Source organism: Eptesicus fuscus, chromosome 11 (assembly GCF_027574615.1).
Source record: "Eptesicus fuscus isolate TK198812 chromosome 11, DD_ASM_mEF_20220401, whole genome shotgun sequence".
Classification (NCBI taxonomy): Eukaryota; Metazoa; Chordata; class Mammalia; order Chiroptera; family Vespertilionidae; genus Eptesicus; species Eptesicus fuscus.
The window spans coordinates 72,839,970-72,867,346 of record NC_072483.1 but is presented as its reverse complement, the minus strand read 5'-3'; the positions used below and the strand labels follow the sequence as shown (position 1 = coordinate 72,867,346).

Below are 27,377 nucleotides of genomic sequence, written 5' to 3'. Positions count from 1 at the left end.
CCCCCACCCCATGTCCATTTTCTGTTCCAGAATCACACATGTCTTTGGGTTCTAATTATAAACACCATATAAAAGCTGCACAGAGGTTCACGGGACCTAACTCTTCCCTTCCGGACCTGATGCTGTTTACAGTCTCACTATTGTGTACATTTCAAATGATGTATTTTAGGGCAGGTCCTTTGGGGAAACCTCTAAAACAGAATTACTGAGTCAAAGGATAGGAACATTTTAAAAGCCTAGATGCATATTGGGAATTGCATCAAGAACATTGTACCAATGACACCACCACAATGTATAAACACCCATCTTTCCATATTCTTAAAAACTTTCAGGATTTTATTAGTTTTTTTAAAATTGATTTTTAGATGGCACACACGTGCGCGAGAGAGAAACATTGATTTGTTGTTTCACTTATTTATGCTTTCATTGGTTGATTCTTGTATGTGCCCTGACCCAGGATGGAACCCAAAATCTTGGCATATTGGGACAATGCTCAAACCAACTGAGCTACCCGGCCAGGTCAGTTTTTATTAGTTTTTAATCTTTGCTGTTTTGATAGATAGAAATCATATCTCATTGTTTAGCTTGCATTATCTTGATTATAAGTTATAACATTTTTTTTCATATATATATATAAAATTTATTTATCCCTTTGTTCCCAATTGGGGTCTTTGTATTTTTTCATTTTTTTAAGGTCTTTATATATTAAGTAGAATAACTCTTTTGTAAATTTGAGGCAAATATTTTCCACATTTTATTTTGCTTTTGCTTTTGTTTGTGTTATTTAAAAAAACATATAGAAGGTTTAATTGTTTTTTAAGTAGCCAAAAGAGCAATTCTTTCCCTTGTTAGGTCTGTTGCCTTTTGTCTGAGTTTAAAAGTAATATATACCTATTAAAGAAAACTAGAAAAACACTTTTATTGCTTTTAGCCTGAGAAAGTCTTCCACTATCAGAGATCAGAAATGTATTTAATTTCCTTCTAACAGTATAAGGTTTACTTTTATCTTCTTAAACTTTAATTCACCTGGAATTTATTTTGATGTACTCTGGGAGGCACTGGTCTAGATTGCTCTTTTCCAAATAGCTAGTCACTTATCCAAGCACCATACCTTTCCAGCACCATTAATAACTAACCTTTTTGTTCCACTGTCCTTGTCAGCTACGGTTGCAATAATGCCGTGTAACAAGCAAATCCAAAACTGAGATGCATACAGCAATAGCATGTATTTTCTCTCGTGCATCTGTGGGCAAGCTGGGTTTCAGCTGATCTAGGCTGGGCTCTGCTGGGTTGCACTGGCTTTCAACCTGTGAGTGGGGCCAAGTCAACTCCATGTACCTTACATACACCTTAGGCCAGCAACTACCTGAGGGATGTTCTCAAGGCGAAAGGAAAGGCTCAGAAACAGAGACCAAGTTAACCACAGTAGTACATTTAAGACTTCTCTTTGTAGCATGTCTGTTAAGATTCCATTGGCCAAAGCAATTCACGAAACCAAGCCAAACCTCAGTGGTGTGGGGAAATATATTTCACCTCCATGGAAATGATGCACAGTCACATGGTAATGGGTATATTTACAGGAAGAGACTAAGAATTGAGAACTGAAATGTAATCTACCACACCTAAGGAAGCAGACTTTCAGGAACCTAGGTTATCTATCTATCTATATATAAAAGCCTAAGCGACCCTTTCGACCGGTTGACCAAATGACCAGTTGACCGGTCGCTATGATGCTCACTGACCACCAGAGGGCAAACACCCAATGCAAGAGCTGCCCCCTGGTGGTCAGTGCACTCCCACAACCAACCTCCTATGGCCGGCCAACCTCCTGTGGTCCCTTCCCCCCGGTCAGCCGGCTCCAATTGGCCCCCATTGCCAGCCAGGCCGAGGGACCCCACCTGTGCACGAATTCGTGCACCAGGCCTCTAGTATATATATAAAAGCCTAAGTGACCTAATGACCAGTTGACCGGTCACTATGATGCACACTGACAACCAGGGGGGCAGATGCTCAATGCAGGTGCTGCCCCTGGTGGTCAGTGCGCTCCCACAGCGAGAGTGCCGCTTACCTGACCAATGGGTGCTAGATGCAGGGCTCGTGGCTAGCAAGCGCCACTGTGGTGGCATGAGCCTCTCCCAATTGATCAGGATTGACTTGGCGCTAGCTGGACCAGGATGAGCGGGAGAAGCAGGCAGGAGCAGCAGGCAGCATTGAACTGCCGGTTTCGGCCCGATCCCTGCAGGCCATGCCATCCCACTGGTGCATGAATCCGTGCACCGGGCCCCTAGTGTTGAGATTAAGGCCGAACAGAATCAATAAAATGACCCAAGGTTAAGGGAAGCTTTTAAGGCAGGGAGATAATCCCTGAGCATATGGTGAGGAAAATGGTGGCTAGGAGAAACACTGCTTAAATATATGAGCAAGAGGGGCTAATAGTACTTCCTCTAAAATTTTTAAATAATAAAATTTGTAGAGGGATGGGTAGGCACATGAATTATTTCCTCTAAGAAGGCAATTAGCTGAAAGCGAGATTGGAGGGCCTGAGGTTTCCAAAAACAGCTGTGGATAATGAGAGACAACCTCATCCATGTAAAAGCACTGCCAAGCGTTGGTGAATGTCCCAGGAAGGCCCGATTTGTGAAGGCCCTGATTCACATGAGACAGTCGTTTTCTCCCGTCCATGAGGTTGGAGCAGAAAAGGTGGATTGTCAGGTTGGTACAGGCAGGTCTGGAGGTTGGTAGACTGAGGTTGGAGGGATAGGGCATGAGGAAGCTGACAGCTGGTGAGTGGTTTAAAAGATGACCTCGAGTTCTCACTGAGAGAGAAGCCATGTAGTCTGGAGGGGCTGAAGGGCTGGAAGAAAAATGTTTTGAGGGGCCAGAGATGGAGGGGTACATGTTGTGGGAGTGAGGGAGTCAGGCAGAAGGACACCGGAGTGTAGGTTCTCAGACGTAGAAAGTTTCAGGGAAATCCAGGGTGTGACCATATGAGTAGGCTGTGGAATTGCATTTGAAGGCCTTGGAATTGAGGTCAGGAACTGAGGCCAAGGCAGAGTTCAGAATCACTGAGGCAAGATTCCTGGGCCCAGCCAGACCTACGGAGTCTGTATCTCTTGGAGAGGGGCCCAGGATTCTGTATTTTAACAAGCTCCCTGTGTGGTTCCTAGATTCCCTAAAGTTGAGCTAAAATGTTGAAGGAGCCATACTTGTTGGAATTACCTGGTGGCAGGCATCAGGCAGGAAGTCTAAAAACACTGTCGAACTCCTCAGAGCCTGGACTTGGTATGTGGCTAGACTGATGAGGAGGGTGGAGAGTTTTTAAATGAGGCAGGAGGAGCAATGATCTTGACCTGGAAAGGCATGTGACAGAGGTAGGAGGCAGAAGATGTCAGGGGGCTTTATTTCTAAGCAAACCAGGGTTCTGGGGTGTACAGCACAACAGCTTAGAGGGAAGCCCACAGTGGGGTGGTGAGCTTGGGGTGGGGGCATGAAGCGATGTGAATGGGGCTGGGCTGAGTGGAGCCAGATTATCCTCGCCATCACTTCTGCACTTGGCTAACTTTTCTAAACTGAACTTCTTCACTCTGGTCCAACATGATATCTCTTGTCTCTAACATCCAAACAGCTCCAATCATCTCAGCTTCTTCATGATTGTGCCATCGTGGTCATCATTGTCGTCATCGTCGTCATCGTCGTCATCATCATCATCATCATCATCATCATCATCATCGGTTTCCTGAATGCCAGCCAAACACCAGGCATCAAGCTTGAGCTAGGATGCAAAGATGAAGGCAGGCTCTCGATCCTAAGGGGAACTTCCAGGCGAGTTGGGAAGGCAGGATTCAGACACCAGAGATAGACAGACTAAGATGGCAAATAGATAGGAGATGACTTAAGAACCCCACCCCCACCCCAGGAACCTGGAAGGAGGCTTGCTCTTTGTGAGTTAAGTTCTAAGACCACCACAACATAGGCCAGAACTGCATGACTGCCAGTCACCTGACCCAGGTTACTAATGGGTCTCTCCCTAGGAGAGTCAGAGGCAAACCTTAGCCTTGGCAGTATCCCCCAAGCTACTCAGGGGAAGAGGTCATGGACAAAGACCTAGATTGTATGGGTCCCCAGACTTGGCTCTCCTGCAACCTTCCCTAATGTCATGAAATATGCAGCCACCAGGCTTGTTCTGGCTCACTCTTCACAAGCCACCCAACTGAGTCAAAGAACTGGAGGGAAAGTTTCAAGTGGAGAGAGCATGAGCAAAGGCCCTGAGGTGGGAATGAGCTGGGCACATTTGAGAAATAGTGTGGCTGGTTTGTGGTGAAAAGGGGATAATGGCATCTGATGATGGGGAAGGTATGGCTTGGCCCCATCAAGCGGGGGCCTTGGAGTTGACATTTCAAAGATTACTTGTGATGGGTGGTGGGCACACTGTGCGATATACAGATCTTGTAACATAGAAACCCACACCTGAAACCTATATGTTCATGTTGACCACTGTCACCCCAATAAATAAATAAAAAACCAAAGAACACTTGTGAGTATTTAGTATATGTCTGGCACTGGAATTCGAAGATGAAAAAAAAAAAAAGAAATCATAGTCCCTACTCTTAAGAAAGATAATAAAGCCTTCAAGACTCTAGACACTGAGATAAACATGTAAGCAAACTATGTGGCATAGGAGTATTGCATTGAATGATGCTATACTGTATGTACCAGACCTGGAATTGGCACAAGGGTGGGAAGCATGTTTAAGCCCATGCTGGGGTGGGAATTCTGGAGAAAAGCTTTCCAAAGAGAGCATACCTGATCCGACTCTTTGGGGAACAAAGAATGAATGGCACTTCAGGCGGAGGGCACAGCCTGTGCAAAGTCATGAGAGTATGAAGCAATATGATGGGTTCAAGCGAAATACAAGTTGTTTGGTATTAACACAGTGCAAGAGGGGGCGAATAATGAGGCATCAGCCTGGCAGGCACAGAAGATTCTCACGGGGCAGAGGTGAAACAAAAGCAGATTTGGAACAAAGGTTGGAAGTCTCCCAGAACAGTCCAGGGGAGGGGAGGGTTGGCTTCCTGAGTCTGCATGTGTCCCTAAAACACCCACCCTCGCTCCTTATCCCCAGCCCTGTCCTAGCTCCAAATATTTCATAAAATGCATCTTAGTTTATTATCTATAATCTTGTTAATGTATGTGTGGCCGGCTTGAGATTAGAATTTGGTCATCTCTGTATTCTCTGCTGGCTTATGTCTGAGCCTGCATTTCCTGTTTCAGATGACATGGACTGTGTTTTAATTTCTCAGTATAATGCCTGGCACAGCCTTATCTGCAGAAAGGTGTGTTCATAATGCCTTTTGGTGAGGCATCATAATTCCTTACTTTGCATGTAGAGACACAGATTTGGAGACGTACAAATTCCCTTGGCCTGGAAGAACTTTCTACAAATTAGCTTGTCAGTCTTCTCCCTGCTTTGCCTCCTCTGCAGCACACAGGTAGGAAGCTAAGGGCAGGGGCTTACTTCAATTCTATTTTGTTTATTGAGAGCCCTTTATGTGTCAGGCAGTGAGAAGAAGCTGAATTGTAGGCAAGGAGACAGGGAGGGAGCAGGCCATAGGCTCTTGCTCTCAAGATGTATCCACATAAAAGAAACTTTATGTCTGGGGTTTCTGGATGAAATTCAGGATTAGGTGTTGGGATTACAATTCAGTTTGGGGATCATTTAGCCCATCTGTTGGGTTTTTGGGGTGGGGTGGGGTGGGGTGGGGTGGGGAATGAGACCTCCAGTTCATTGTGCATGAAGATCCTATACTTCCATACTCTCCACGCAGGGGTAGGTGGGGGGTGGGGGGGAGGGTTCAGCCTTTAGATTGAACTACCTAATCAGAGTACAGAAGAGGGAGAGAGAAAAATGTGTGATTTGGGGGTCAGGTTATCTAGCACCAGCTCACCTTCTTCCCTCCAACCACCTCCCAGTGGGAGAGCTAGCTTGACTGTTTGCAGCATTTCCTCCCCTTCCTGTGCTGGGTCAGGGCTAAGGCTGGAGCCAGGAGCCCAACCATAGCTCTGGTTTGCCCAAATGTGTAGATGTCACCTTGCCTGCCCTTACATCTACTTCCATCCCAGGGACCATAACAGTGGGGGTGGGTGGTGGATAGAGATGTGGAAATCCCTCAGGGCTTGGGAGTCAGAATTTTTGGTCCTGGTCCTGTCTCTGCCACTCATTACTGCATAACCTTGGTCAAGTCACTACCTCTGAGCTTCTGTGGCCTCTTATCCTTCAGGGTATGGCTTACATGTCATCTGCTCAGGGGGCCCTCCCCCGTTTAAACTGGTCTTCTGTCCTCCATATCACTGGCCCCCAATCACACACATGTATGTAAGTATGTATAACATATACATATATGTACATGCATAACTATAAATACATATACACACAATTATGTTTGTCTGCTTATTTGGTTTGTTTCTCTACTAGATTCAAATTGTAGGCTCCGGGAATGCAGAGACTGTGTGTCTTTGATCCTTGTATCTTCAGACCCTAGCACAGTGCCTGGCAGATAGGAGGACATAGAAAAGTAACTTAGTGAATGAATGAATGAACGAATGGCCGCTGACCCACAGGATCTCTCAAGTTCCTTCCAGCTAAAAATGTTCAGGAGTCTAAGGTTTCCCGCTAAGAGGACCATTCCAGGGCCCCTCCCAGAGTTCCTCTACAGGGAAAGGTGAGAGTTGCGTAGAGGGTAGGCTGCAAGCCTAGGTCCCTTCGCGGGATTCAGGCGAATGTGGACAGGGATCGGCGCAGGTCCGAGGGTGCTCAAGTCCCGCCCGCCTCCTGGCCGGCCAGCGGGGGCGGGGCCGGGCCGCCTTTGACCCGGTGGCATTCGAGGGGTTCGCCAGATCGCGGGTGGCGAGGGGGCGGATTCAAACACGAGTCAATGGCAAGGCGGGGCCAGAACGCCCCCATCACCCCCCTCAACCTGCTGGCGCAGGGGGCGGGGCCTGGGCCGTGCCGTTGCCTAGCAACGTCCCGCCCCGCCCCCCGCCCCCCTTCTTGCAGCGGCGGGCACCTCCCCCCAGCATGGCCTGGCTGGGCTGGCCTGCGCCGTGCCTGTGGGTCGCCAGCTGCGGGCTGCTGCTTGTCCTGGTCCTGCTCCTGAGCCCCCGCAGCCGCCGAGCGCGGCGGACCCTCCGCTGCCTGTTCATGGCGCGCAGCAAGCGGCTGCTCTTCCGAATTGGGTTAGTGCGGGGCGCCCGGGATGCGGCGCTCGGGAAGGCGGGCTCGCGGGGACTGACCGGCTAGGGGGTTAGTGCGGGTGAGGGCTGGGGGGTCCGGGTCCAAAGAAGAGCGGTCGGAGAGGCGGGCTAGAGAAACCATAGGTCTGGGGGGAGAGAAGAAGTCGGTGGGTCGGAAATGGGTATGGACCGGTAACGGAGGGTTGGAGGGGCAGCCCAGGGCGGCCAGACATGGGGCGTGAGGGGACATCTGGAGAAAAGAGACAGGTGAGGGCCGGAGACAGGGAGCTGGGAAAGGAGGGCAGGCGCAGTATCCCGGGTCCAGAGGCCCCGTGGACAGGTGCAGGGGAGATGGAATGCCGCGTACCATCTAAGTGACATTCGAATACGCCAACTCCTTCCACGCGTCCCTGCCCCTCTCCCCACCACCCAGCTCCCCACCACACAACACAGCTCTCCTGTCCCAAGCGAGTGTCCCAACCCTGTAGGTCAGTCTGTCCCCTTCCCCCGATCCTGGCCTGTGTGGGAAGCCCCAGGCTGTGAATCCCACCCTACTTAACCCTGCTTGAATTGTTAAGGTTCACTGACCTCCAGTGACTTTTTACTGTCCAACCCCCTCCCTACCCTGTCCTCACTCCCTACCCTGTCCTCACTCCCTACCCTGTCCTCACTCCCTACCCTGTCCTCACTCCCTACCCTGTCCTCACTCCCCACCCTGTCCTCACTCCCTACCCTGTCCTCACTCCCTACCCTGTCCTCACTCCCTACCCTGTGCTCACTTGTCCATTCCCCCTACTTCTGCCCCTTCCTAGGCAGGCAAGAGTGGCTAACCAGCTCTGTTCTGCCCTGAGACACTGAGAGACAGGGAAGGAATCCCAAGAAAAAGATTTCATAGGGTCCCTATCCCCTTCCCACCACTAGCAGGGCCAGGGGGCAGGACCTCAAGTCCCAGTTTGAGGACAGTGATGTTGGGGATGGCAAATGTGGGAGCCCTTGCCACAGGCCAGTTTCAGGGGAGGACCTAAGCTTGGGAATTTCCTGAGCTTAGAGAAGACATTGCACAATTCACTTCTCCTCCCTAGACGACCACAGATATCTCAGGTGCTTCAGCCCTTAGGATTCTCCTCACATTCGGTCTAAGAAATAGAGATATAAGGGTCTAGTGGGAGAAGACTGGAAAATATGGCGGGGTTGGGGTGAGTCTTGTGTGTGGGCCTTTTGGGGCACTCACATTTCTAGTAGCCTAAACGCTGGTCACATTCTCGATAATGCACCAACCAAGTCACCATTGCTCTTATAATAGGATTAACATAATGAGATAAATATTGAAATGTTTTCATATTTGGGATTAAAAAAAATTGTCTCCCCACAAAAATTTTGGAAATTTTACAATTATATTTGGGGAGGGATTTTTCAATCTACTTCTGATTTTCAAAATGGGTAATGTTGAAGTCATCATACAAACAGCCTGAGGAAGTAGAAAATAGAAGTTTCCACAAGGAACTGGAATTAGAATTCCTGAGACTAGAATTCCCAAGCTGGCCTTCTCAGAATCCTGACAGTTGGGGTATTCCTAGAATTTTGGATCTGGGAGTGACCCAGTTGCCAAACTTGGAATTCTCAGAGAGTTTATTTGGAATTCAGTATTCCTAAGGGTTTCCTGTATCTGCATTTCAAGGTTGCCTTGGAATCCACTCCCCAAATTCGCAGAGCAGAAGGACGTGCCGGGAGTCCGAGTTCCAGCTCCTGCCCCTCCACAGTCTGGGAAACAATTGGTCCAGTCCCTGGAGGGAGAGGCTGCTGGCTGCTGGGAGGGGCAGGGGGTGTTAGCAGGAAACAGGCTGGGGAAAGAGGCAGGTGTTGATGCTGTGGGGGTGCCTCCAGGAAGGATGGAGAGGGAGGGGTGGATGGGACAGGACATGATGGGGAGGGGCGGACGGAGAAGACCAAAAATAGAGGAGTCTACTGGGGGCTGGAAAGCAGCAGTGGAAATACTAAGTAATGTTGTCATTGGTAACAATAATCACTGGTGTTTGACAATTTTATAAAGGGCTTTCCTCAAACACAGCCACAGTTGTCTTGGGATGGGGATAACTGGGCACAGTAGAGGGGAGATTTGGGCTAACCTGAGGTAGACGTGCGCATTTGGGATTCTGCAGGGTCTGGGAAACAGTGAGTATAGTAGTTACGCAAATAGCATGTGGGGTCAGGATTCAAATCTGCTTTTGAATCCTAGTTTTTTTGCTTAGTAACCATGTGACTTTGAACAAATAACTTAGCCTCTGTGTGCCTCAGTTGTTTGCATCTGGAAAATGGGCATAGTGATAGCCTTTACCTCCTGGGGCTTCTGTGAGGATCAAATGAAATTGTGCATATATGTGCACAGGGCCTGGCTCATAGTAAGCACGCAGGGAATGTTAGCAATTGCTCATTCTGTAGCATGGGGAATAGGTGGGAGGGTACATGGTGCTCCTTCTAGAACTTTTTACATGCTTCTACTCCAGGCTTCCAAGCCTGTTCTGCCAAGCCACCCATCAGGAAATCCTATGTCCCCTCCTTCAGTGAACCCCTAGCTGCCCTGGGTCAGGATTGTGGGATCACAGATGTGAGCACAATCTAGTGGCTGTTCTCAAGGAGCAGAGGAAGGAGCATGTGAACAGGAACCCAAACCAGGGCAGGAATCAGGGCATGACAAGTTCCCCGGGAATGAGTGACAGGGTGTGCATGAGGAGGCTGGGATCAAGCGTGTGGGCCCTCCCAGGTGTGTCCCCTGCTTCATGTCTCAGTTTCCCTTTTGCCCCTTTGCCTTCTCAGTGTTGTTGGCTGCAGAACCTGGCCCTGAGCAGAAAATCTGTCTGCAGAGTGGGGTTGAATGGGGAACAAGGCTGGGCCCCTGCAGGCCTGGGAATGTCTGCAGAGCTGACTGAGTGGATGGCAGTCAGCCTGTGGAGCTGCACAGCCCATTCTCCCTCCCTGACCAAACCCCCTTCTCCATTTCTAGGCATAGAGGATCTTTCTTTTAAAAAAATGTTTTTATTGATTTTAGAGAGAGAGGAAGAGAAAGAGAGAAACATCGATCAGCTGCAGCCTCAGCATCCACAGCAGCCCCTCTGCTCTCCCCCCATCCAGCTTCCCCTCTGCTGCTGGGTTAGTCTTCAAACCGTGGCTCTGAGCAGATGGCCCCTTCCCCAAGCCACACTGTCTACAAAATGGAGTCCACACCCTCACGTAGGCCTTTGGGGCCCTCCGACACCCCCTCCAAATCTGCCCAATTCCATCATCTCTAGGCCATGAGCTTTTCCATACTTCTGTCTGAGAGCCTGTCAGATCTTCCTTCCTCCCTACGTCTCTACCTGTTGCATCCTCAAAGCTCACCTTCAAAAAATGTCTAAAATCTGAACACTTATCCCCACCTCCACTGCTCCCACCCTGGGCCAACCCACGGTCAGCCCTCACCTGGCCTCGCTCCTTCAGCCTTTGTACCTCTAACCAGAATGAAACTGTTAAGATTTGATTTAGGCCCTGACATTGTTAAATGTCTTTTAATGAATGAGTAAGTGACAAGCTTGGCCCAGGTGCCATCTCCTCTGCTCAGCCTCCCCAGTCCAAGTTCGTCCCCGCCTCCGAGGAACCCCTCTTTGTTTTCCCTCTTAGGGTTTTCATCGCATGCTCTTCCTTTTCTTGCATTAGGTGTTCACAGGTCTGATACCCCCCTGGACTCCCACAGGCTTGGCCCAAGGGCAGGACTCGATCAAGAGGGCCTGAGATTGGCAGGGGATAGAGCCGAAACGGACAGACCAAAATCAAAACCAAACAAAACGCCAGGGGCCTAGGCTGGGCAGTTGGCCTGGGATCATGGGCAAGGAGACAAAACTAGTTCAGGCCTCTCTGCCAGGACTGAGAAACCACAGAGAGGCCCCAGCAATGCTGTGCCTCTGGTCCCCAACCCCCCTTCCCCACCCTCCCACCCCCTGCCCTCAGCAGCAGCTCCTCCTCCATCTGGGAAAGATGGGCAACATGTGGAAAGGGCCTTGAAGTCTTCAGAAGACCATTCCCAGGATGGGCATGGAGACGGTAGACACAGGCCCCATGAACTCCGGGGCAGGCCTATGTTTTGACCACATGCAGGCACTGCCCTTCTCCTGGGCGTGGGGAAGTACCCTCTGCCTGCCAGGCCTGCTGGAGCTTCAGGAAATTCTCCCTGTAAGGCCTAGTTAGCTGTCTCTTTCTCTTCTTCAGTTTCCTCAGCTTTGAGAACTCCCAAAACACGGAGCTGCTCTCTTTGTTCCTCAGGGGCCTGGGAGCAGGTCCTGGCTGCAGTAGAACTCTGTGTCCTGGTGTCTGTGCAAGTGCCTCCGCCCTCAGCCTTTCCTGGGTCGGCTTTCACATGAAAGCTGTCTGGCTAGTCAGACACAAAGCCTTCACCACATGTCCTTGCTTATTCCTGCATTAGGTGTTCAAAGGTCTGGACTCCCACAGGCCTGGCCCAGGGAGCAGGACTAGAACAAGAGGGCCTGGGGTTAGAATGCGGGAGAGCAGGGGAACGCTAAAAGAAACAGACCCAAACCCAAACCCAAACCACACCCAACGCAGGGGCCTGGGGCCTGGGGGGCATGAGAGGAGAATCCCCAAATCCTCCCTGACCAGCGGCCTCACCAACTTAGCTTGCCTGTTGGGTCCTGGTGGAATCTGGGGCCCCACCAGGATTGGGGGTCATTTAGAGAGTGCCAGAGGGAGGAAGGAAGGGGTCAAAATAGGTGACCCTGCAATAGGGGCTTTCCAGGTCATTCTGTTGAATGCAGAGCCCCCACCCCCACCCCCACCCCCCATGCCATCTTGAGGCTGAGCCTAGGGCCCAGCTGGGACAGATACTTGAAAGCCCTCGGGCCTGCGGCCTGCCCAGCATAGGGAGGCTGCCCTTGGGGAGGAGGGGAGAAGAAGAGCTTTATTGTGTGCTCTCCACTGTGTGCAGAGAGAGGAGGTTAGGGGGCGGGATGTGTCTCACTGGCTCCAGCTGTCCCACCAGCCTCCCATGGGGGCTGGAGGTTCAGACTCAGATATCAGAGAAGCCACGCTCTGGTTCAGTGGGCCCGTGACCCCTCACTGGGGCAGCTGGTGCTGTGTCCGCAGCCCTCACCCCTAGGGGAGGGCCCCTCGGGACAGCTGCAGGGCGCACCCCAGCCGGTGGCCCCCACCCCCAGCCCTGCTCTTGCAGAGTGGTTTCTCAGTCTCTCCCACCTGGGTCCCAGAGGACCAATTAGGAAACATGCTTTCCTTTTTGGTGAGGTGACTGTGGGTTGAATGAGAATTTAAGAACAGGGCCAAAGGAGGAAAAGACCAAAATCTTCGTTAGAGCCCAACTTTCTGCCCGTGCCTGGGGACCCCATGGCAGAGCCTGAATCCCACATTTGGCCCTGGGGTGTCAGGTCATCTTGCAGGTCACAGTGAGCTTACTGGGCCATGTGCCTCGGCAGCAGAAGAAAGGAAGTGGTAGGGCCCATTCCATGGGACAGTGGTCCCAGTCACTTCCCAGTGGCACCTTCATCTTTCACATTTTCCCATCTAGGGTCTTGTTCTTTTTTCCTAAATTGTCTTTGTTTGTTTGTTTGTTATGTTTTTTTTTTAATTACTTTATTGATTAAGGTTTCACATATTTGTCCTCTTTCCTAAATTGTCTTGTGCATCTGACTCACGACACTCCCCCGTGAACCATCAACCCCGTCCTAAGTCCGGGACTGGGAATCACAGGGCAGATTGGAAAGGGATTCTCCGGTTCAGGGGGCCTTACCCTGAGGTCCATGGGCTCTGACCCTCTGTCCTTGTGGCAAAATGCTGCCTCTGTAATGGGTTGGTCCCAGGAGATGATTCACCGTGTCCTGGGGTCTATATCTCAGAGAGCCCAAACTAGTGTCCCAGGAGTCCCAGGGGCCAGATCCTGGGCTGCGTGTCTGGTCAGGGTGATAGGTCATTTTCCTCAGCAAAGGCCCCCCAAGGAGTTGGGTCTGTCCCCAAATAGCTCTGGCCCACACATCTCATCCTAGCCCCTTATTTGGGTTGGGGAAAATTTTAGCGGTTAAGAATGCAGACTCCAGGGTCAGGCTGTGGGGTGATTCTCTGCCCCACCACCCACTGCTCTGCGGTCCCGAGCAAATCCCTTCTTACCTCTCTGGGCTTCCCTGTCCTCCTCTGTGACGTGCAGGAATAGTAGTACCTGCCTCGGGGTTAGTTGGAGGATGACAGCAGGTCATTGCCAGGGCCGCTCACAAGGAAAGCTGTGGAAAAGGTCACTGTTATTAAAGATGAGCCAGTGAGCTCCAGAGAGGCAGCCTGACCTGGTGGGCAGAGCCAGGACTGTGGACTCAGCTGCAGACCCCCTGTCTAGTACTCCTTCTAGCTCTTCCACTTAAGGGACCCTGGGTCCAGACCCCAGGGCTGGGGAAGTTGGGATTTTGTGGCCCAATGACACAGTCCCACCCATGTCCTTGGGTCTAGATGACCTGCTTAGCAGAACAGCCTGCTTGGCCAGTTGTGTGGGTAAGGGGAGGGACTTGGAAGCAGGTGGGTAAGAAGGGGAGGGGAGAGCAGGGGCAGAAGTGGCTGTAGCTCGGGCCCCAGACACCCCCACTGGGCTTCGCAGGGTCCACAGCCTGGCATGAGGCCAGCTGCACGGGGTGCCGAGTGGACAGTCCATTTCAAGTGCCTGGTCGCTTTAATACCTGCTTGCCCAGCCCTCCCCACCTTCCTGGTCACTAGGCATTTTGAGTGCCAGTTCTGTGCTGTGCTGGGGCTGGGGCTGCAGGGGGTGCTGAGGAGCCAGGAGGAGCAGGCTGGGTCTCCAGCCGAGTCCACCTGCCCTCCGCATGGTCCTTACCAGGTGGTAAGGCCCTGCCTCTGAGGGGCTCCCTCCCCGTGGAGGGGAGAGGCCGAGTGCTCCCAGATGGAGGCAGGAAGGAGGCTTTCTGCTGGGGTAATCAGGAGCTGCAGGGTTTGAGCTGATCCCTGAAGGAAGCTTAGGATTCCAGTAAGTAGAGAAAGGCATGGAGGGGATTCCAGGCCAGAGACCTGCAGGAGGATGGTAGTTTTGAAATTTTCATGAGTTATTTCAGGTATTCAAAAAAATAGATAACAGTCTCTCCACTACCCAGCTCAAGAGATACTGCAGACCCTGTGGGCCTGGGCCCACCTCCTCCTGCCTCCGAGGGAGCCTGCGTGCTGCTCTCCCCTCAGCTGCCGTGGTTCTTTACTGTGTACGTCTGCATCCCAACCAATATAGGCGATGGTTGGGCACACTTTGGCATTGCTTTTGTTTTAATCCTCACCCAATGGTATTTTTTTCCATTGATTTTTAGGGAGAGTAAAAGGGAGGAGGGGGAGAGAGAGAGAGAGAAACATCCATGTGAGAGAGACACTTGACTGGTTGCTTCCCGAATGCATCCCAACCGGGGCGCAGGGATCAAACCTGCCACCGAGATACATGCCCTGGACTGGGAATCAAACCCACAACCCTTTGGTCTGCAGGCCAATGCTCTAACCACTGGGACACATCGGCCAAGGCTACATCCTTTATTTTCCTGGCTGTGCAGGTCTCCATGGTCTGATTATGTCATCCCTTATTTATCCATTGCGCTGTTGGTGGACATTTGGGGCTTTTTGCTTGTTTACTCTTGGGAGCACAGGGTCTTCCCTGGGCCACGGAGCGGGGGGAGGCAGAGACTTGTTTCCATCCCAGTTCAGGCCGGACTGGGCGTCGGACACTCACCTGTCAGCAGTGGGAGCCACTGAAGGCTTTTGAGCAGGAGCGGGACGCGGTCAGCAACGGTGCTTTGTGTGCCAGTGGTTTGCAGTTTGGATTGAAGGCAGAGAGCTGTGTAAAGGAGGCTTTCCCTGCCCCTGGGTGAGCCCATGGGGTGAGGGGTAGATGGTAAACTTTTTCTTTTTAATTCTTTATTGTTGAAAGTATTACATATTTCTCCTTTCCCCCCATGGACCTCTGCCAGCGCACTCCGCCTCCCAGCACAGGTCCTCACCCTCCCTTGGTTATGCTGATATGCATGCATACAAGTCTTTTGGTTGATCTCTTACCCCCTCCTCCCACCCTCCCCTGCCTTCCCTCTGAGGTTTGACGGTTTGTTCGATGCTTCTGTGTCGCTGGATCTATTTTTGTCCATCAGTTTATGTTCATTATATTCCACAAATGAGTGAGGTCATGTGATACTTATCTTACTCCGACTGGCTTATTTCGCTTAGCATAATGCTCTCTAGGTCCATCCATGCTGTTGCAAATGGTTAAGAGTTCTTTTAGAAGGTAAACTTGAGGGAAAATCTGTTTTGGTCGCATATGTCAGGGGAGGGTTAAGTCAGAGCTCACACTGTGAAACTGGGCAGATGACAGGGCCTTTCCCAGAAGGAGAGGCAGCAGGAGGAAGAGCTGACAAGCATGGTTTTGGACGTTGGTGATTGTGACACAGCCATTATGTGGAGATGGAAGAGGAGCCAGATCTCAGAGCCTGGAGAGGCACGTGCAAGTCATTGTCAGGGGAGGACTGGGCTGGGAGCTTGGGATGCGTGTCCCACGTGTTACTGGGTCCTCAGGCCCTGCATTCCCCTGCTGTGCACTGTGATCCAGACTTCAGGGCCACCCTGTCCCTCCCCCCTGCCTCCCTCCCCCACAGCCGGCGGGTCCAGCACCCAGCTCCAGCTTTCTCATCTCCAACACCCTCCAGTCCAGGCTCTTGCCATCTCTCCCACTCAGCGACTCCGTTTCCCCTGCCACCTTCCACCGCACCCCTACACAGCAGCCAAGTGAACCCTTAAAAAGGGAAGTCAGAGCACATGCTTCCCCACTTTAAAAGCCACCAGCAATTTTCCACCCCTTCTCTCTGGCCTGGCCCCTGCACGCCTCTGCTCTGGCTATCTCTGCCCCGCTGGCCCTGCCTCGGCCTTCTGGAGGCTCCGAGGACACACCCCACTCCTGCCTGCTCAGGACCTTGGTGCTGCACCACCCAGGCTGTCTGCACTGCTGGCTCCCTCTCGCCTGTCCATTCCCAGCTCGAAGGTTGCCCGTGGAGAAGAGGCCTTCCCTGACCACCCTGTCCACAGTAAGATGGACCTCTTCCCTTCCGTCACCAGCTGTAGTTCACTGCTTGTTTGTTGACTGGTTTTCCAGTTGGGTCTGTTGGCCGCGCCACTCACTATGCTGGCAGCAACCCAGCTGCCGGGTTCTCTGCTGCTTGTACCCTGCCTGGCACGTGCAATGAATATTTGCTGAAAAAGCAAATGAAAGAGAGGGGCCTTGTTTACTGCGGCTTCTTAATGCACAGCCCCTGTCCTCGTGGATCTTGACCTTCGTTGGGGGACAAAGCACATATGAGGATGCAGAAAGGGAACGCAGGGAGCACTGAGCAGCCCCTCCCAGGTGTGGACGCCTCCTGCTAGCAGCTGTGAGGGGCGCCTGGCTGAATGTGGGAAGGAAACAACAGTTGCTCAACACTTTCCACTGCCGGGCCCTGAGGATTACCGTTTGTTACCTTGTTTTATGTCACTTAGTCCTCACACAGCACTGCAGGGGTAAGTCCTGGCAGCATGCTGAGGACGAGGAGCTGGCCTGTGGGACCACTGACTTGCCCAAGCTCTCAGGAGCAGGTCTCCAAGCACGGATGTGAGGTGGTTTCGGAGCCCAGAGGAAAGTAGGATTTTAAAAACTTACTTATTTACTAGAGGCCCGGTGCACAAAATTCCTGCACTGGGCGGGTGGGGAGTCCCTCAGCCTGGATTGTGAGATGGCGCAGGCCAGGCCAAGGGACCCACCGGTGCACGGTTGGGGCCGGGGAGGGACACAGGAGGTTGGCCAGCCGGGGAGGGACCACGAGAGGGCTCCAGGGCATGTCCAGCCCATCTCGCTCAGTCCAGATCAGCCAGACCCCAGCAGCAAACTAACCTACTGGTTAGAGCGTTTGCCCCCTGATAGTCAGTGCATGTCATAGTGAGCTGTTGAGCAGCCTTAGCATTTCATTAGCATATTACACTTTGATTGGTTGAGTGGCTGACTGGATGACTGGACACTTAGCATATTAGGCTTTTATTATATAAGGTGATTAATTTTTAACTTTTCATTTTGAAATTATTTCAGACTTGCAAAAATAGTACACAGTATTCCCACATGCCCCTCACCCACCTCCCTTGAATGTTAACTTCTTTCATAACCACAGTACTGTTATCAAAAACTAAGAAATTAACATCAATCTAAATTATTAACTACTCTCCAGACCTTATTGAAATTTCACCTATTGTCCCACTAATGTTCTTTTTCTGGTCTAGAATCCAATCCAGGATAATTAGTTTGTTCCCACCAATCCCCTCAGGTTGGGCATCTCCCGAGCCAGCTCTTTGTCATCACTGACACACCCACGAGAATCTGCAGCTCCCACAGCTCCCTCCCTTCTTCCCTCAGGGCGTCTGCACTTCCTCCTGTCCGGTTCTTGGAGAGCTTTCCCCAGATTCTCACTTGACCTGCTCCCTTCTTCTTGGAAAGTCAGCTCCAGAAAGGCCTTCCTTGACTCTGGTATCTAAAATAGCTCCTGTCATCCTCCTCTGCCCTTGGCACTACGTTTATTGTCCTGTCTGTCCCACTAGAATATAAGCTGCAAGAGGACGCTGACTCTGCCTACTCACTGTGTGCCCAGAGCAGGATAATCACAAGGCCTCACTAAATACTGGTGACTGAGTGAGAAAGTACGAAGTGGCTGAAACTGATTAAACAACAACAACAACAACAGTCTTGGCCAGTATGGCTGCATTGTTTGAGTGTCATCCAGTGCACCGAAAGGTCACCGGTTCAATTCCTGGTCAGGGCACATGCCCAGGGTGCAGGCTCAATTCCTGGTTGTGAGGGTGCATGCAGGAGACAGCTGATAGATGTTTCTCTCTCATGTTGATGTTTCTCTCTCTCCCTCTCCCTTCCTCTTTCTCTAAAAAAATCAATAGAAACATATTTTTAAAAAAGAAGAACAGACTGGTAGTCACAAAATAGTCACAGGGATGTAAAGTGCAGCATAGGGAATACAGTCAATAATATTGTGCTAACTATGTGTGATGTGAGGTGAGACACTTAGTATATACTTGTCTAACCATATGCTGTACACCCAAAACTAATACAAAATAATATTGAATGTAAACTGTAATTGAAAAAAATAATTTAAAAATAAAAGAGAAAGAGGGCCTATGAAAAATGGATATAAAGTCACAAAGGATGACAAAACCCCTCCATTGTGTGTCGAAATTCCCAATCAATACAAGTGCATGAGCACACAACCAGGGGCTGCAGTGATTGACTTTGGCTAAGTCACATCTGCCGAATTGTCACAGGAACCTGCCTGGTTTTGAACAAATTGTAGACAAATCAGCTAGTTCTTTACGAAGGGCCTGAAGAGTGGTCACGCCTGCACCTCAACCCCCTCCCCACACCCTAACAATCAGACTAGCACGAATTTTTCCATTAATTTTTATATGGGACAGTACCGGCTTTAAATGCAAATGTGAGGACATTTAACTCCCATGTGGAATCACTGGAACTACATAGTTCACATTTCTCAGCTTGTGTAGAAATATGTGTTTTGTTCTGACCAAACCACTGGAACGCTGCACAAAACTAACTCAACTGGTTTTTTGTTTGTTTGTTTTGTTTTAAATATATTATATTGGTTTTTTACAGAGAGGGAGAGAGAGAGTTAGAAACATCGATGAGAGAGAAACATCGATCAGCTGCCTCCTGCACACCCCCCACTAGGGATGTGACCGCAACCAAGGTACATGTCCTTGACCAGAATCGAACCTGGGACCCTTCAGTCCGCAGGCCGATGCTCTATCCACTGAGTCAAACCTGTCAGGGCTCAACTGTTTTTATTTTACCTCTTGACACACCATGTTCTACCTTCACACTCTACCTTCAGCTCATGGATGAGCCAGGAAGGACCGATGAAAAGAAGAGGACAGATCGGTGACCCCCTTTCCCTTTCCTTCTGTAGCATCATTTGCAGCTTAGTTGGTTGAATCATACAGGGGCGTAACTTGCGTAAGGAAGGATGTGGTAGGGTTCCTTGGTCATTTGTGTTTCTTAGAACCCCACTGCTTTCTTTATGCCTTTGAAGCAGATTCTGGTTTGGACTGAAGGTGTGGCCTCTCCGGACAGTCAGTGCCCCCATCACTCAATTGTAGATGGAAACTCAACTTGTATCACGTTGAGTCTGGTTGAATTCCCACACATAACAGGTCTGCCAGAATTCTGTGCTCCTGGGGCATTGCAAACACGGTATGTGTATGGGGGAGCAAGGAACAGAACATACATGTTTTGTGTGTATCACCTATGCTTGTGTGCATGTTCTGTTGTCCCATCAGACTTCACACAAGGTCAAAGGTAAAATCATTATGGATTTCAAGATGGGAACAGCAGAACATCAAACCAAGCAGGGGCCGCACCGGTGAAGCTGGCCCTGCGTGCTGCATTCTGTATCTGGAGGGCTCTGTCACTTACAAAGCCCACATCCTTTTTGCAGCCTTTTCACTGTGTTGCCTGGGATGGCCTGGCAGAGTGGCCAGAAGAGGGAGGAAGTGTGGTCAGCCCATCCAACCTCATCTCTCCCTGCTTCCTCCACCAAACAGCCAAACCGAACTTTCTAGATTCCCTCAACAAGCCCTGCTGTCTGCTATTATAGTTCCCTCTACCGCAGTGGTTCTCCAAGTTGTGGTCCCTGGGCCAGCAGCGTTGCCATCACCTGAGGTTATTAGAGAAATGCAAATTCCCAGGCTCCTTTTCCAGGTGGTTCAGCATTCCCTGGCATCATTGTGATGCATCGCTGCTCTTCCTGAAATAGACTTCTCACCTCTTTCAGCTTCCTGACTCCTCCACCCCTTTCACTGAAAAAACTCACACTCCAGGAGTCTGTCGGAATTCTTCACCTCTCCCTGATGGGCTGCAAGCAGGGTGTGTCTGTCTTGTTCTCCATCTTGTCCTGAGTACTGAGCAGGGCAAACAGTAGGCACACAATAAGTGATGGTGGCGTTGCATTGACTCAGGGGTGGCCAGCGGAGGGGAGACACGGGGCCTGGGCCTCACGGAAGGTCGGGGGTGCGGGGCTGAGCACGGACATCCCTCCCTGCAGGTACAGCCTGTACACCCGCACCTGGCTTGGGTACCTCTTCTACCGACAGCAGCTGCGCAGGGCTCGGAATCGCTACCCCAAAGGCCATTCCAGAACCCAGCCCCGCCTCTTCAACGGTAAGCTCTCACCCCCAGCTTCGCCCACTACCCTCCCTGTCTACTCCCTGTCACGTACCCCCAACTGCTGGGCTCCCTGCCTGTCACCTCACCCACAACCCACTTCTGTCCCCAGGAGTGAAGGTGCTTCCCATCCCTGTCCTCTCGGACAATTACAGCTACCTCATCATCGACACCCAGGCCCGGCTGGCTGTGGCTGTGGACCCTTCAGACCCTCAGGCCGTGCAGGTGAGGGGCAGCGATCCCTGGGGTCACCTCGGGGACTAGCAGCTACCCTTTACTAGAGAAGGGCTGATCCTGGTCTCTCTGCCAATGGGACGTGCCCCCTCCACATGCGCTCACACACAGAAACCCCCACAACCACAGCCTGGGGCAGGGTCGGTGGGTGTCCAGGGCTTAACTGGAGGAAGCGGGGAGGGCAGCAGCAAGGGAACCAGACCCCAAGAGAGCGATGCTGACGCAGGGCTGTGGGTCTCTCATTCTCTGTGGCTCTCTTTCTGGCCCTCTTTCTTCTCTCCTCACCGCTGTCTGTCAGCATCCGGGACTCTCCATCTTTCCCTCCCATTTCTTATTCCTGTGTGTGCTTATGTCTCTCCTCCCCTCTCCTCCACCTCCTCGCCTCTCCTGTGCGCCCATGCTGGGTCTCAGCTCCCACCTCCCCTCCCCCAGCCCTTTCCTCCCACCCCCTTCGCATTCTCTGGCTCTACCTCTCTCTCTCATCCCTTCTTCTCCCTCACCCCTCCCTCCTCTCTTTTCCTCTCCTCTCCACCCAGCACCCACGCCCCTATCTCTCTCTGCCTGGAGCCTCCCTCTGTGCCCTGTTCCTCCGTCTCAGTAACTTCTCTCTCTTCCAGGCTTCCATTGAAAAGGAAGGTGTGACCTTGGTTGCCATTCTCTGCACCCACAAACACTGGTAAGGAGCTGGGTGGGGGTCCAGGTACTCATGCTCTTCCCTAGCTGACTCTTACCCGGCTCATCTTGTTAGGTCTGAGCTCCATAAGGTCAGGCCGGGCTGGGGGTCAGGAGGTCAGGACGGGGGCCACCACACCTCATGAAGAACCGGGGCCCTAGCAGAGAGGGAGGGCAGTGGCCTCCCACTGCTCCACTTATCAGGCTCCTGAAGCCCCAGAGGAGGGCAGGGCAGACACTTATCTCTCGTTCCATGTTCCATGGGTACTTCTTACACGCCTGCTGTGCCCCGGGCATGGATAGACCTTGTGATCTCTTCTCTCTCTCAAGAAGATGACAGTGCAACAGGGGAGACAGCCATGCATGAAAGTGTACAACAATGACAAACGATGACAACAGTGGCAGTTGGCACAGGGTATAGGGGGTGGTGGGCACCAGGTGGGGCATAATCAGATCCACTTGGAAGAATTAGGAGCTGGTGACCCAGGAGCTGAGGGAGTCCAGAAAGATCAGTTGACATTGGCCGGTGATGGGGGCTGGCAGGGTGTGGGGGGTGGGAGGGTCGGGGTGACTTTCTGAGAAAGGAAACAGCTTAAACAAAGGCCCGGAGGTATGGACAGCTCGGCTCAGTCCAGCAGCCAGGACATCCAGGGCTCACAGGCCCGGAGATGCCACGGGAAGAGGAGGCGAGGAGGCCTAGTGCAGTTACCCCTCAAAGCCCTCCCTGTCCCTGCTGTCTACAGGGACCACAGTGGAGGGAACCGTGACCTCAGCCGGCGGCACCAGGACTGTCGGGTGTACGGGAGCCCTCAGGACGGCATCCCCTACCTCACCCAGTAAGTCCCTGACCCAGGGCTGGGATGGCACTTCTTTGGACCCATCCCTCAACTTTCAGTCGAGTATTTTGCTGATGCCTCTCCTGGCCTTTAGAGAGCAGATCACAGCCCATTTGAAGACTGGCACTGCCCACCCCCCCCAACTGATTGAGCCATGATCCCCAAAGCAGGAAGAGGGGAGGGTTTGGATCTGAAGTCTTAGGCACTGGGGGTGCCTTCTCTTTCTGGTGTGGAAGCCCCGACTCCTGCAAATTTCCCAGCCCCTTGAGCCTCAGGTAAGGCAGGACCAGGTTGGCATAAGCTCTAGTACCTTCTCTCCCCTGTTGCCTTGCTCCTCAGTCCCCTGTGTCATCAAGATGTGGTGAGTGTGGGACGGCTTCAGATCCGGGCTCTAGCCACCCCTGGCCACACACAAGGCCATCTGGTCTACTTGCTGGATGGGGAGCCCTACAAGGGTCCTTCCTGCCTCTTTTCAGGGGACCTGCTCTTCCTCTCTGGCTGTGGTGAGTTCCCCCAAAGGGAAGAGGGAGGATGAGGGGTAGAAGGGAGGGAAGAGGCCAGGGCAGGGGCCCAAGGACAGCCTCAGTGCAATGCAATGCAGTAAAGCACTGTTTTTGTACAGATGTTGCCTCAGCACTTACTCTGATTTGGGGAAACCGTTACCTATGTTACCTGAATTTCTTTTATATTCTCACGACTTCCCACAGGGACTGGATAGAATGAGACAATGCCTGTAACTGAGTACAGGGCATTTGTTTCCACTGGGTGGAGCCTGATTCTCTGATACAGTGACTCAGGGACTAAGTTACAAAAACTTGAGAACCCCTGAGCAAGAGGACGATGGGGATCACAAGGCCCAGGCTGTATAGAGTCCCAACAGGCAGCACTAGCAATGAAGGAAGTGCTCCGTGGAAAGGAGCAACCTGACAGGGCCATGCTTGGGGTTGTTAGGACCCAGCCTGAAGCCTGGTACCCCCTCTCCACCTGCATGTCAGTATGTGCAATGGAGGCCTTCAGAAGGGCTTGGCTGGGGGTGAATATATGGGCCCAGCTCCCTGGTGCATGGTTGAGGGCTGGTGGCTTGAGGCGCACAAGCTGGTCCCCGTCCCACTTCACATACCTTATATCATACTGTGTTATCCTGGTGTTTTATAACATGCCCCCTGGCCCCACCAGGACGGACCTTTGAGGGCACTGCAGAGACCATGCTGAGCTCGCTGGACACTGTGCTGGGGCTGGAAGATGACACTCTGCTGTGGCCTGGTGAGGTTCCCCCTTCCCCCTTCTAGAGTCCCCCAGACCCAGCTCCCTTCTTATTGGAATACTGGCTCTGTAACGCCTCTGCTTAGCCAGAGCTGAGGGTGAAAACTCAACTTTGCTCTTCAGGGGAGAAGTCAGTAAATCCAGTCTACATGTATCCATGGTCTGCATCCATATCCACACATTGTATGTCCAGCCATATGTGTATATGTATGTACATTGCATGTCTATATATATATATATATATATATATATATATATATATATATATATATATATGTATATATATATATAATAAATAATATATACACACACACACACACACACACACACATTGCATGTCCACAGTTTCTTTTTTATTTTAATATATTTTGATTGATTTCAGAGAGGAAGGGAGAGGGAGAGATAGAAACATCAATGCTGAGAGAGAATCATCAATCGGCTACTTCCCACATGCCCCCACCAGGGACCGATCCCGAAATCCCGGCATGTGCTCTGACCGGGAATCAAACCATGACCTCCTAGTTCATGAGTCAAAGCTCAACCACTGAGCAGCACTTGCCAGCGCATGTCTACAGTTTCTAAAACACATTAACCAATATCTCAGTTAATCCTCAGGATATCTCATTTCATCCATTCATTCATACTTTCTTGAGCACCTAGCATGTGCCAGGCTCTGTTCTAGGCACTGGAGACACACCCTTCTTCTAGTGGCATTATTTTCCCCACTTGCCAAAGAAAACTGTGGCCCAGAGAGGTGCCATGACTTGACTGAGGTCGCAACAGTGGGCAGAGGCAGAGTCGGGCTAGAACACGGTTTCCTGGCTGCAGATCTGGTGGATTCCCCTGAATTGCTTCTGCCTCTTCACACGTGGCTGAATTGTGCCCACCTTTCCCGGGCAGTGCTGCCCCCGCCTCCTGGGTGCCAGTACCATAGGCCTGGGGGCAGGGAGGACTTTTCCTGATCACACACCAATCTCTCTGCCCTGCCTCTGGCCCCGTGGGGGTCCTTAGGTCATGAGTACGCAGAGGAGAACCTGGGCTTTGCTGGTGTGGTGGAGCCTGAGAACCTGGCCCGGGAGAGGAAGATGCAGTGGGTGCAGAGGCAGCGGATGGAGCGCAAGAGCACGGTGAGGGGCCGTGAGGGCACTCCCCGGAGGGAACCCGTCCTGCTGAGCCAGGCCTTCATGCCCTCCCAGAGCTCTGACACGTGTGCTTCCTAGGCCTTCCAGTGAGAACTCCTGGACCCCAGGACGGGGCAGGGAGCGGGAGGCTTCCCTTGTTGGGTACATTTTCCAGATTCTCCCCACCAAAGCCGGCTGCTCTGGTCCCACAGTGCCCGTCCACCCTGGGAGAGGAGCGCTCCTACAACCCGTTCCTGAGGACCCACTGCCTGGTGCTGCAGGAGACTGTGGGGCCTGGCCTGGGCCCCGCTGAGGACGATGGCTGCTCCCGGGCCCAGCTCCTGGAGAAGCTCCGCCGGCTGAAGGACCTGCACAAGAGCAAGTGATGTCCCCCAGCACCCCCCCAGCCCACCCGCATGGTGGGGAGGCCGCCCATCGCCCACACAAACCACCCTCATTGCTACCAACACCACCTCTGTCAGTGCCACGGTGGGCATCATTCCCCAACACTCGTCGTGGAGACAAGGCGGGGAGACCTTGAGGCCCAGGGAAGGGACTGCTCCAAGGCTTGTGCTCTGACTGGGAATCAAACCATGACCTCCTAGTTCATGGGTCAAAGCTCAACCACTGAGACTCCATGGGGTGAGGCTGAGCTGTCAAGCCTAACAGGAAAGGAGGGGCCCTGGGCATCTCCAGACCTAACTGAAAGGGTCCCCTGCTCCCTCCCCGTTCCTGCGCTGGCAGTGAGCACCTGGAGGCTGCGATGAGCCCCTCCCTCAGGAGGCAGCGCTCTCGCTGCGGCCACTAAGCCCAGGCCACAGGAGCCGTGAACAGGTTGAGTGCATCCCCCTTCTCCCATTCAGGGTTGGGAAACTCAGTCTCCCCAGGTGGGCTCTGGTTTACTGAAACACTGCCCCTCCTCCCCCAGCCTCCCCACGCTGCCCCATCCCATCCTGACCCCACAAAGGCATTTTTCAACCGAGCCATTTCTGAGAAAGGTGAAAGGGCTGGAAGTCTGGCTGGCTGTCCAGTCTCAGCCTCAGTGGCTTCCCTACAGCCTGGAAGAGGGAGGGTCCTGGTTGCCAAGGAAACCTTGACTTCAGGCTCAGGAGACACCTGAGGGTGCTGGATTGCAGCCCAGCAGTCTTGTAGGTCACACGGGCTCCCTGCACAGCTGGCCTGGTCCTGCCCGCTGGCCTCTGCCCCTGCCCTGGGCCAACAGCCCCTCCCTTCCAGGCTCTGAGAGAGAGCCATCGTCCGCCATGGCCCACAGCTTTCTCATTATGGCCCTTATTCTTAGGAACTTCTGCCTCCTCTAACTTCTGCTTTATCCTCAGCCCCTTTCCTCTTTTAGTTATTAACAACATTCATCTGGCCCCTTGCCATTTGCCAAGAACATTCTGTGTCATTTCTCATTTGGTCCTTGGCCCCATCCTGGCTGGGGGAGGGGCCTGTGAGGCAGAGTTCAGAAATGGAAACCTGGGAGCAGAGGCCTCTCAAGGGAATGGCAGCTTCCAGGACCCCAGGCCTTGGCCCTGCCCTCTGCTCAGCCCTCCCTCAGCTGTGTCTCTTTTGGTCTTGGGTCCAGGTTCCTTTGGGGCCTCATGAGGAACCCTATGGCCCTCAAGCAGGCGTACCTGGGTCAGCCAGGGGCCTTGTCTTCCTTCCTTCCTCAGGCTCTGCTCACCTCTGGCGAGCCTCCAAGATGCCCCGTGCCCTCAGTTTCTCCTCATCATCCGGCCTCTGCCTCCCTCTCTAGCCACAGCCTCTAGTACCAACTCTAGCAATACTACCGGAATAGAGTTCCCCGCACCCCAAGATATGCAGTTTCCTGCCTCTGTGCCTTCGCTCATGCTGTTTCTTCAGACTGGAATGCCTTTCCCTGCTCCTCTTGCCTTGTCTGCCTGGCAAACACCTGTTCATTCTTCACAATCCCCCTCAACGGCCCCCTCCTCCAGGAAGACAACCCCATGCTCCCTCCCCCCCCACCCCCCCCCCCCCCCCCCGCTCCAGGCTACCTCTGCTCTTTGTAAATGCTTCTCTGTGGCACTTATCACTCTGTATTACTTGTTTACACGTTTGTCTCCCCTTCCAGACTGTGAACCATTCAGGGCATGGACTGTATCTTATGCATCTCTGTATTTCTGCGCCTAGCACGGTGCCTGGCACACAGTAGGCGCTCAATAAATGTTAAATGAATGAATGATTTAAGAGAAGCTTGATCGCTCAGTTGGGATTGTCTTTATTGCTGGTTTTGTTCTGTCTGGGTTACAGGTCCACCAGCTTGGAGTTACTGTGCTTCAAGAGCTTTGGCCAGAAACAGCGCCATAAACATATCCTCCTGTGGCTCGTGTTCAGGGCTTACAACTCGTTTACCTCTGTGTCTTCTGAAGCTTGAGATGCACAGGAGTGCCCTGGCCACAGGGAGATGTTTTACGTGGTCACAGCACAGCAGTGGAAAGCACTTCGAGGGCAAGGCCTTGGCCTTTCTTTGATGCCTCTCTAACTAAAGGCCAGATGCCACTGTCTGGAGATAAATTTTAACAACATCGTTTTGTTTTCATTGTATTTATCTTCGGGGTTAATATTTTTTATAAGTGACACCACTTTTCAATTCAGGACAGTAATTAAAGGTATTTATTGAAATAAGAAAATAAGCAAAGGTGACACTTGGCTATGGCAGAATTCTTTTTAAAAAATATATTTTTATTGATTTCAGAGAGGAAGAGAGAGGGAGAGAGAGAT

General features: G+C 52.0%; 1 protein-coding gene across 2 annotated transcripts; it reads left to right on the top strand.

The window, feature by feature from the left end:
* The first annotated feature begins 7,075 nt into the window (after positions 1-7,075).
* PNKD (PNKD metallo-beta-lactamase domain containing) lies at positions 7,076-27,158 on the top strand. 2 transcript variants are annotated; one of them, XR_008557533.1, is made up of 10 exons: positions 7,076-7,233; positions 20,388-20,503; positions 20,619-20,731; positions 21,358-21,416; positions 22,156-22,248; positions 22,588-22,751; positions 23,425-23,511; positions 24,523-24,638; positions 24,845-25,121; positions 26,907-27,158. XR_008557533.1 is itself a non-coding variant. In XM_028151014.2 (9 exons), the coding sequence occupies exons 1-9, from the start codon at positions 7,076-7,078 to the stop codon at positions 25,016-25,018; spliced, it is 1,080 nt and encodes a 359-aa protein (XP_028006815.2). In that variant the 3' UTR covers positions 25,019-26,613. The 2 variants fall into 2 exon arrangements, 1 of the variants encoding a protein (XP_028006815.2); XM_028151014.2 differs by lacking the exon at positions 26,907-27,158 and having other exon boundaries at positions 24,845-26,613.
* The last annotated feature ends 219 nt before the right edge of the window (positions 27,159-27,377 follow it).